Consider the following 11,610-nt stretch of genomic DNA (forward strand, 5'->3'; position numbering starts at 1 on the left):
TTTCTTTTAAAATTTGATCATATCACAATTCAAATTTCAGCACCATCATGCTCCTCAACCGTATTCTTTTGGCTACTCTGTGAAAGACCATCATGGAGAGCAACATCGCCATGAAAGTGGTGACGGCGGGCATGCAGTGAAGGGTAGTTATGGATTTACAGATGACAGAGGTGTACATCGTCAAGTAGACTACGTAGCTGACCATGGTGGATTTAGAGCACAGGTCAAGACTAATGAACCTGGCACTGCTAAACAGGATCCAGCAGCTGTGAAGATGATCTCATCGGCACATCCTTATTTTGGAGCACATGGAGTTTATGGTGGACATGGAGCCGGCGGATATGGAGGACACGGTTACGGTGGTGGATATGGTGGTCATGGATATGGTGCAGGTTATGATGGTGGATATGCAGGACATGGATATGGTCTTGGTTGGGCTGGACATGGTGGCTATGGTTATGGAGGACATGGTCTCTGGCATTAAATATATTACGGTAAGAAAATATTTTAAATAAGTTTACTTAAAGGAACTATGGGGCCTGTGTAATTAGCTCCTTTAAATTTATAATTTAAGATATAATCTGTTATACATAATAACTAAATTGTGTGCAGTGGACTATGTGCCATGTGCTTTTATGTGTATTACTACATGCATTTAGAATTATTAAATAATTATTATTGGAGTTGAACTTATGCTCCAGTAGGGCCATTTAGAATATATCTTACTATTATTATAAGGAAAAGAGTTCATAACTGGAAGTTTAAATCAATTGCGTATAAATTTGACTTTGCTACCCTTCTATAGAAAATAGTCTTCTCATTAAGTCATACCATCTCAAAAGGGCTGCGGACAAACTGCGAATTGTTGTCAAATCCTGCTGCTCTTTAGAAGAAAAAGTTGATAAACGTTTTCAATATTTTCAGTAAGGTAGACACCAGTATGATTTTACTTGATAAGATAAATAATACAGGCATTTCGAAATAATACATAAGTTTTCCCAAGCTACACGTGCAAAAATGCAAAAGTATTGCAGCGATTTAATTAACATATTTCTGAAGCTTTATATAAACATTTTCAATATTTTCAGTACGGTAGACACCAGTATGATTTTACTTGATCAGATAAATAATACAGGCATTTCGAAATAATACATAAGCTTTCCCAAGCTACAAGTGCAAAAATGCAAAAGTATTGCGGCGATTTCATTAACATATTTCGTAAGCTTTATATATGCAATGAAGCAAGTACATGTATGGTTAGCTATAAAAGTTCCCAAAATGTAATATATGCAGCACGTGTTGATATTTAAAGTATATAAAGAATGTGATGAATAAAGAATGCACTTTTCTTATATTTCTCATATTATATTACGTTTACGCCATATAAACAGCGAGAAAATCCGTATATGATTTAGTAACGGATACCTAAACAACGTTTAAAACAAACAATTTGGCATAACATTTCGATGCTTTCTTGAAATTGCATTATTATTAAAAGAACGCATTAGAAATGTTTACGATTAAAATATCTAAGGCAAAATTAAACTTTCTCGCCTAGAAATAGTGTAACTTTTTAGCCTGAAAGATTAATTTTCTTTCCCACTTTCACTAAAAAATGAGAATGCTAAATAAATACAATAGAAATAAAGGTAATTGAAATTTATTGTGCCTCCATTTGACGAAAGAAACTAAAACGAACGAATACAAACTGATTTCCGCTTTTCGCAGAAATAAGAAACAATACTAAATTCAATTTTTGCAGTACATAAGTTTAAATTCTGTCTTAGTGTTTCGGTAACTTTTAGGAATTATTTTCTTATTATTGAAGACAAAAAGCAAATTCAACAACTCGGGGGATTACCCCTATCTCGGATGCAAAGAAAGGGTCTTTCTCCTCCTTGAAATTTAGAATTTTTTTTTTCTAAATGTCTTCTAATTTACATATTCTCGAGAGGTAGACGAAATAGTAGTAGAAAGAGCATATTTTTAATATAAGAAAAACATGTTTATTAAAATACGCTTTATAAACCGAATCATTTTTTGCTACTTCAATTAATTAATTATCAAGTTACGTTTTATTTAAATTTCCATTGTATAAATATATCATGAATAGAATCTTAACTTCTTATTTTATATTTTTCTGTGGAATAAGTTAGAACTAAAGCAAAAGACTTTTCGGCGCAAAAACATTTACGAAAGTCTTTTCAAAATTCCGATAATTTAATTTGCATATTAACTTTATTTTTAAGTCTCATTTTGTTTAAAAAAGTGTTGTAAAAATTAAGAATAGCTGTTTGAAAGTAATACCCATCATTTTGGTATGCACTAAAATGACCACTATTGGCCATTAAAATGATGGTTTTTACTAATTGTAAGTAATTGAAACAAAAGTTATGAATTGTTTTCAAAAAGCTTGAAGTGAATGCAAATTTTGAGTACCTTTTATACTTTATATTACACGGATTATTATTTTATAAATATGACATTATCAGGTTCAATGTTTCTTCTAATCTTTTTCGGGAACATACAAGGACCTGACTAGGAACAGAGAGCTTACTAAAGCTATGTTCACTAATTGTAGTAAGTAGACAGGATACAGACGAAGGGTATACAAAACCCTTTATTTTTCTTTATATACAATGACTTCCGTACTTCGGAATACAATGACCCTCCACTCGGGCTCTAACGTAAAAGGTATAAAAATAAAACTAAACTCTAATTTAACTTTAGAATAACACACGTAGAAGATTGGCCTTATAATAACAGGAAGCGTATGTAGCACAGAGACTGTCAACACTACAATACGTTTAATTTATCAAGAGGATTAAAACCTCTGTCCTGGAAGGCAAATAGCAACTGCGTAACTTCTAAGGTAAGCGGCCTGCTTCGAACTCACTGCTTCCTCTCTTTCGCTTGGCAAAAAGGCCACACTTAAATACTTGGCGTTCGCCAGACAAACTTTGCATAAAATCCTTAACGCTTATAATTCTGGCCGGAAGTAGAAAATAAGAAGTGATAGTAAAGATTTAAAATAAAATAAACGTTAGTAAAACTTAAGATCCTTACATACTTCCCGCCAGAGTTAATTAGTTTGAAACTGAGGTCTAAAACGACCTTGTTGAAAACTTTTAGCTCTAAAATATAACGCGAGGCCAACCTTTTACAATCATAACTTCGTTAGAAACTAGAAAATTTAAAAGAAAGAAATTTGTTACAATAGCAGCTCCCAGGATCTACAACAATCTTTTTTTTTCATCTGTACTGCATCTAAACAGGAGCTTTATTCAATTCTGGTTCCTTCCAGAGATCTGGAAGGAAAACTAGTTTAATGAAATGTTACAGAATGACATTGCAAATAACATATAGAATATACTTCTCTTAACATTCTTATTTCATTCATGACTATTTTAATTATCTCTCCCCGTGCTCTCTGACATGTGTTGTAAAAGAACACCAAACACGAATGTGTTTCTGTCTACGTGTGCCACACTTCCTCCTACAATCAAAACACTAACGTGTTAAAATTCAACATAACGAGACCTCTTAACACACCCTACTTTCAACTCTAAACCCTGAGGTACTATTCTAAAAGTGGCTAACTCTAAAGTGTAGCGTCAGAGAGCCTAACTACATCATTCAACCTTTACCACAAATTCGCCATGATTTAATCTTTACAGTCACACGAATAACAAATTTTTAACATTACTTTCACTTTTACCATATCACGGTATTTCTTAACATTTAAAATAACAGTTCACATGTATATAAGAACATATCAACATGCCGTTAATTTTACAGATTTGAAAACATACATTAGTAGTACATTGTTAACTTCTATTCTTTTCAAAGCAAGTGCCAATTCTTTCTACATTGAAATAATACATTTCAAAAAGTCTTTCAGACTAAAACTTCTCTCTTGCTAGAATGTTTTAAATAAAATTTATACAATAACTTTTTACAATATTTAAGTTTTTACACAACGCTATTATACATCAACTTTAGTTTTACGCGCGAGTAATTGAAAAACATAATAAGAAAATCGGTCACAACTCATTTCTCGCCCTTTTGGCGATAAAGGTAGACCTCGCATGAGGTAAAACTTCTTGAAATCTGCCACTTGCAGTAAGAATGAAAGATTAACTTAAGTTTGCAAAGTAACATAAAATTTTACTTATCTTTGTAATATTCGGACATCCTTTTCTGGGCCCAGTCTTTAAAGGTACTGCAGACCGTAGCCTGGTTCATCCTCCTTCTTGTACGGGCTCGCCCTTCAGTGCTTTCCTCTGGAAGCTTCCGTTTTTCACCAGTACGGCCACCCTTGAACACCTTCCTTTTCCCCTCTGCTTGTGGTCTTGGCCGTTTGAAGGCAGCTGGTCTTGGCGGAACCGGGAAACTTCTGTCGTGATCCTGCTTGGACCTCGTTGTTGGCCGTTCAAATTTTTCTTGTACTTTTTCCTCCGCCGCTGATGGCCCTTCCGCAGTTCGGCGACTTTTGCTGCGGAGAGTTCTGTCGGATGAGTCGATCTTCCGTTTTAAAGCTGGGTTATAGTTGCCGTCCTTTCTCCTGGTCCTCTTCACATACGTCGTCCTTCTCCCTTCTTCATTCTGGGGGTGTTCGTGAACTCTGTTTTCTGGACGGTGGAACGACTTCTTTTTCTTTTTACCTTCAATTTTTCCGCGGAGCAATTTTCTTTTCACTTGCTTCTGTCTCTCATTGGCTTGCCCTTGTACTTGTCGTTTTCCCACCTCTGGAACTTGTACCTGCGGTGTCTGCCGTGCCGGATCCTGCAAAAGATCTGAAAAGATTTGCATTTTATTACGATCGAAGTAGGGCTTAATTTGATCAATATTTGCGGAACAGGTTTCACCATTTCTGGCCTTTAACACTACAACAGCGTGAGTTATTTTTTCTATAACATATGGTCCTTCAAATCGTGGAAAAAATTTGGCAGTTTTATCTTCTGGTGCTGAAGAAAGTGAATGCTTAATTTTTAAAACTTCATCCCCTACTTTATAAGTTACTCCCCGTCGTTTCAAGTCATAATACAATTTTTGTGTTCTCTGTGCTACTTCAGTATTCTTCTTTGCCTCCTTAATTAGTTTTTCTATATCACCCATTTTAAATTCTGGGGCTCTTTGTTGCACATAAAATAATTTATCTAACGGTGTTATAATCTTTCTGCCTAGAAATAACTCAGCAGGAGTTTTGCCCGTTGTATCATGTTTTGCGGTCCTAAGGGCGAAAGCAAATTCATTGACATAGTTATCCCAGCTTTTATGAAAATTTTTAACATAACTACGGATAATTTTCACTATATTTCTGTTGACCCGTTCCGCTATATTTGATTGCGGCCGATACGGGACCATTTTTAAATGACGTATGCCCAGTTTTTGGCACATGTCTTCAAATATATTACTTACAAATTGAGGACCATTATCCGATATAACTTTTAGGGGCGCTCCGTATTTTAAAATATATTTATTTAAAATAGAATCAGTAACTAATTTCGCGGAGGCTCGTTTTAAGGGAACAATTTCGGTCCATTTACTAAGATGATCAACCATAACAAGGAGATAGCGACTTTTATTTAACTGACTTTTTGGGAAAGGGCCCAATAAATCGATGCCAATTATTTCATTTGGAAATTCGGATTTAATACTATTTAGAAACCCGGCCGGGCGGAAATTAATATAATTAACGGCTTGACATGTTGGGCAGGACTGGACATACGCCCTTGTTAACTTTTGCAGTTCAGGAAAGTAGACTGCCTCGCGTACGCGTTGGATAGTTTTTCGAATACAGCATGAGAAGCTAAAGGGCTGTCATGGAGCTCTTGCAGGATATTTAATCTAAGACTAGCTGGGATAACAGGTCGAAATTCGTTGTTGGAATTCGTAGTTTTTGTATAAAATAATAGACCATCTATTAGTTCGTAATGGGCCGCCCTATTTCTTATCGCCACAATATCTTGGTGGCTAAAATTTTCAGGATCCTTCAAATACTCATAAATACTTCCAAACTCAGGATCCTTACCCAGTTCGGTTATTACAGTTTCTCGGGAATTTATTGTACACGCTGTAAGCATTGCAACTTTTACGGTATTACCCTGTTCGTCTAATTTAATTCGTGATAGGGCATCTGCTACGATATTTTTCTTTCCGGGGGTATGCTTGATTACCAGATTATATTCTTGCAGCTTGAGTGCCCATCTTATTAACCTTGGGGATAAATTTTTCCCTGAGTACAATCTAGTTACCGCCGCATGATCAGAATATACTGTTATCGGCGCTTTTCCAAAATAGACTTGGAACTTTTGCACTGCTAACAGAACTGCAAGTGCCTCTCTCTCGGTCGCGGAATAGTTTCTTTGTGTTTGATTTAAAGTTCGGCTAAAAAATGCCACGGGCTGCTGATTTTGCGAAAGTACCGCTCCTACCGCATAATCCGAAGCATCCGCTGAAATTTCTAAATTTTCATCCTTTTCAGGAAATTTCAACACAGGGGCTTGCGTTAATGCTTGTTTTAATTTTTCGAAAGCACTATTGGCTTCGGCCGTCCACGAGAATCTTGCCTTTTTCCTTTTTAATTTTAACAATGGCTCAGAGATAGCCGCAAAATCTTTTATAAAGGACCTATAATATGAACAAAGTCCTAGAAAAGAAGAGAGCTTCTTTGCCGTGTTTGGAGTCGGATACTTTTGTACAGCGATTATTTTTGATTCATCTGTCTCGATCCCTTTTTGCGATATTTTGTAACCTAAATATTTTAATTCAGGTTCTGCAAATTTGCACTTTTCGACATTAACTTTTAGACCGGCCTCATTTAATAAAGAAAACACCTGTCTTAAATCCTGTATATGTTGGTCGAGATTATCACTAGTAATAATGATATCATCTAAATAGATAAATGTGAACTTTCCAAGAACAGGTCTTAACACAATGTTCATGCATCGCTGAAATGTTGCTGGGGCCCCAGAAAGGCCAAACGGCATACCCAAAAATGCATAAGTGCCAGACTTGGTTATAAAAGCAGTCTTAGGCACGTCCTCAGGCCTGACCCCTATTTGAAAATAACCATTCGTTAAGTCTAAAGTCGTCATAAATTTGGTTGATTTTATGTTCCTTAAAATTTCTTCTATGATCGGTAACGGATATACCGGATATTTCGTTATGGAATTTAATTTACGGTAATCAATAGCGAATCTCCACCTTTTTGGATGCTCCAAAGGATAATCATTATTTTTCTTACATAAAACCACCGGGCTAGCATAACTACTTGAGATGGGCGTTATGATCTTTTTACGTAGCATATCGGTAATATGCCATTCTACAATTTTTTCCTTATTCTTATCATACCGGTATGGTTTTTGACGAACCGGCAATGCATCTCCGGTGTCAATACTATGGTTAGTAACCTGAGTAAATCCTGGAATATCACTAAATAAGGAAGCAAATTCACTTACCACTTGTCGGATTCTATCTTGCTCGTCATTAGGCAGGTGGTCAAGATTTAACCTTGGCGGTTCAACCTTTTCTACACGCACTGGTTTCATTGTCAGCCTAAGGGACGCTTCATTAAAATCCAGTGTAGCTTGTGCGTCTGAAAGAAAGTCTATTCCTAGGATTAAATGTGCTTGCAAATTCTTTACTATAAAAAACATCACCTTTACTTGTTCGTCCTTGATACGGATATATAAAGGTACTTTACCTACGCACTTACATTCTTTTCCTTGCGCCGCTAATACTGTCGTATTATCCGGATTATATATGCGGTATTTGCGAAAATACTTTCTAAAAAAGACTTCTGCCACACAGGAACACTGCGCGCCGGTATCCAGGAGTGCGGTGGCCGGGATATTATTTACCAAGACTTCAATCTTCAGAAGAGTCAAATTTTTCACCATTACTGTATTTATCTTGTAGGAAGAGGGGTTTTCGTGGCCTTCGGATTTCCGCACCCTCTCGTCAGCAGAAATCCGTTTTAGTTTAAATTATTTTTCCTTTCCGTGCTTTCCTTCTTCTTCCCCTGGCCTTGAGACTTTTTTCCTGGGTTGCTATTGAACTGTCGACGTTCGCCGGCTGTTTTTGAATGCTCGGGTTTCCTTACCCACTGATTCGCTTTTTCTCCGTAGCCGTATGCTTGAGTTTGCTGTAGTCTTGGCGTACCAAATTGGTTTCGCTGTTGATACTGGCGTCTTCTTTCGACGTCCGCCGTTCTTCTACTTTCAAACTGGATTGCTAGCTCAAATAACTTTTCCAGTGTAGTCGGATTTCTCAATTCAATAAAGTCTTGCACTTGGGGTAGTAACCTCGGCAAAATCACTTGAATTATTTCAGGATCCGGACGGTTTCCATACAAGAGCTTGAAAACGTGAATTTTTCTTAAAATAAAGCTCGAGAGGTTTTCGATTCTTTGTTGATATATGCTAAAAAGTTCCGTTTCTAATTTCGCACGATCCCTTACAACAGGGAAGGCTTTTAGTAGGGCAGTCTTGAAATTTTCGTAAGTATAGGTGGGACTTCCTGCTTGACCCAAGAGACTTCTGCCGATACATTTGAACCAGTTAAGCGCTTGGCCCCTCAAAGCGCTGGTAGCTAAGGTAACTTTTTGAAACTCGTGCACGGGGTAGAGCATGAAGTGGTCATCCAATTTTTCCAAAAAACTGGTTACCGGTGAGTTTCCATTAAATGTTGCTTCTGGTTTCATCGAAGCGCGCATGGTCTGGACGATGTACCCAAATCCTTCCAGGGCGGCAGCTGGCATTTCTGGATTCTGAGCCGTTTCTGCAGGCAGCACAGGTTCTTCTTGAAATTCGGCCATGGTTATTCTTCTTCGTCGGGCGCCACTATCAGGTTCAATGTTTCTTCTAATCTTTTTCGGGAACATACAAGGACCTGACTAGGAACAGAGAGCTTACTAAAGCTATGTTCACTAATTGTAGTAAGTAGACAGGATACAGACGAAGGGTATACAAAACCCTTTATTTTTCTTTATATACAATGACTTCCGTACTTCGGAATACAATGACCCTCCACTCGGGCTCTAACGTAAAAGGTATAAAAATAAAACTAAACTCTAATTTAACTTTAGAATAACACACGTGGAAGATTGGCCTTATAATAACAGGAAGCGTATGTAGCACAGAGACTGTGAACACTACAATACGTTTAATTTATCAAGAGGATTAAAACCTCTGTCCTGGAAGGCAAATAGCAACTGCGTAACTTCTAAGGTAAGCGGCCTGCTTCGAACTCACTGCTTCCTCTCTTTCGCTTGGCAAAAAGGCCACACTTAAATACTTGGCGTTCGCCAGACAAACTTTGCATAAAATCCTTAACGCTTATAATTCTGGCCGGAAGTAGAAAATAAGAAGTGATAGTAAAGATTTAAAATAAAATAAACGTTAGTAAAACTTAAGATCCTTACAACATCTTTCCTGACGTGAAATTCTTGGCAAAATAGGATTTTCCAGAGATATGAGAATGCTAACAATTAGAAAAATATCCTTAAATTTAGGGTTCGAAGTTATTTTCCTGACAGAAAATTTAATTTTTTTTTTGTTTTTATATGTTCTGTAAGGATTCTAAATTTGGTTTCAGTGAGAGAAGTCGGACTATCACCTGTATGGTGCTCGGGTTTCTTACCAACGACAGGCGCAGGATCTTGCACTCCTTGCCACAATAAATTTCGTGGGCTTGTTCTGATATTAGTGTCAAACAAGTGAGATTAGTCACACAACACTTGGGTTTCAGAATTTCGCTTTATTCCTCAAGCTATAATTCTCATTACAGCTTCAGGTGGCACTGCGTTTAGACTCCAGTTTCTACTGTAGAACATCGACCGCAGTGCTTCCGATATACTTTGAACTAAGTTTGGTGATAAGCATTGATGGCATAAATTTAGCCTTTCGTGTCGAATGTTGTCACCTTACGTATCACGAATAAGTCCACAGAAAGCTAGACGTTGAAATAGTAAAATATTTACATAGGTTTTACAGAGTGAACATTCCTGTATATAAGCCTCCAGCTTTGATTTCATTATTTGGTCTCATAAATTTTGTTTTGATACGCACTTTTGTACACGACTTCAGTTTAGTTTATTGGAAGATATAAAAATCATAATCAGTAATAATCAGTAATTATAGTAATAATAATAATCAGTAATTATAGTAATAATAATAATCAGTATATTAATATAATATATTACATATATTATTTTATATATACTAATAACAATAATTATCAGTATATTATATATCTCCATTAATTGACCAATAATACTATACTAATCGTTTTCTTACTTTATTTTGCACTGATATTTAAAATATAATGCTTCATCCCATAACAGCAGCAAAAAATACTAAAATGGAAACAAAATTATAATTTTAAAATAACTGCAATGAAATTTTATTCCTATTTTATTGTAGTATTATATTTAGTATTGTCTCATCACGAAAGAAAATAATTTAGAACACTTGAGTAAGAGACAACACTTCAGCTTTTCGACAGTTTTTAAATTGTTTTGTGACTATTTGTTAAAAAGAGATACACCCATATAAAGGTAAAATATTGAAGGAATTCTTTAACTTAAATTGTAATTATCTAACTGTTAGTAAAATATATTATTATTCTTATAAATCCTACATATAAATCTATCATTTAATGTAAATGTAAATGATTAAAAATGAAAAATGTAAATGATAGATATAGATTGTAAAATGCTTAAAAATGTGTTAAAAATTTAATAAAAATGTATTAAATGTGTTATAATATTATTTAGTTTTGACTTTTGACTTTTTTTTATGGATGAGTAATTGATTTTTGATAATATAATATCAGCGTGCTTTGATTTAATATGTAGCCTGATTTATTTCAGGCTTCCGACCTGCTATGGCCATAAACAGATGAATACGTACTTGATTAGTACTAGTTCACATATGAACTGGTGGTTTGTGGTTTGCTGATATGCCAAATGTCTAATATATATTAATTATATGCTAAGCAATGTGTGCATTCATTAGGATTCAATAGGCATTTTTTCTTTATGTCGTGTCTCAGCTGTCTACCTTGTATTTGTAATGGAGCTTATTTTTTATATCTTCTGTAAATAAAATCATGTATTCAATTGAATAAGTTTTTACATTTCAAGCACAATCACTAAATATACACAAATCCTCTTAAATTTTAATGAATTATATGTGATCACGTTTTCTTTTAAAAATATGTTAATATGTACAACAATGTTTCAAACATGTTACATTCCAGAGTTTTTAAATAAATATTTTCTTTAAACTTCAGATGAAACTAGCTAAAGAACATAAAAACATTCAATCACATAGTATAACTGAAGGATAAAAAAATTTTCAAATTATTTGTTCCGATAAATTACGCATTCATACTTGCAATATTATTTTTTCAATTTCTAATTATTAATTGAAATTATTATCTGACAGAATTTGGAATTCTTTCGTAAAATCAATGCAAGGAAATGAGATCAGTGTTAGTTTTTCAAGAGAAAATAAATATTTGTCGTACAGTACATAAAATTTGCAATAAATTAAAAGAGTGAAAACTTTTGCGTTTGCAGCACAGCAGTTGAAAAAAAATTAC

The 11,610-nt window shown here is 35.1% G+C and overlaps 1 protein-coding gene across 1 annotated transcript in view; it reads left to right on the plus strand.

Annotated features, from left to right (window-relative positions):
- The window catches only part of LOC118198640 (uncharacterized), a 34,486-nt gene extending 23,353 nt beyond the window's left edge, over nucleotides 1-11,133 (plus strand). The window contains exons 6-7 of the mRNA XM_035370372.2: nucleotides 41-494; nucleotides 10,877-11,133. Coding sequence (XP_035226263.2) covers nucleotides 41-484 — 444 coding nt within the window. The 3' untranslated portion in view covers nucleotides 485-494; nucleotides 10,877-11,133. The remainder of the gene's footprint in view (nucleotides 1-40; nucleotides 495-10,876) is intronic.
- Nucleotides 11,134-11,610: the final 477 nt, after the last annotated feature.

Source organism: Stegodyphus dumicola, chromosome 3, assembly GCF_044657685.1.
Source record: "Stegodyphus dumicola isolate Sdum_Otavi_A_Nest chromosome 3, ASM4465768v1".
NCBI classification, from domain to species: domain Eukaryota; kingdom Metazoa; phylum Arthropoda; class Arachnida; order Araneae; family Eresidae; genus Stegodyphus; species Stegodyphus dumicola.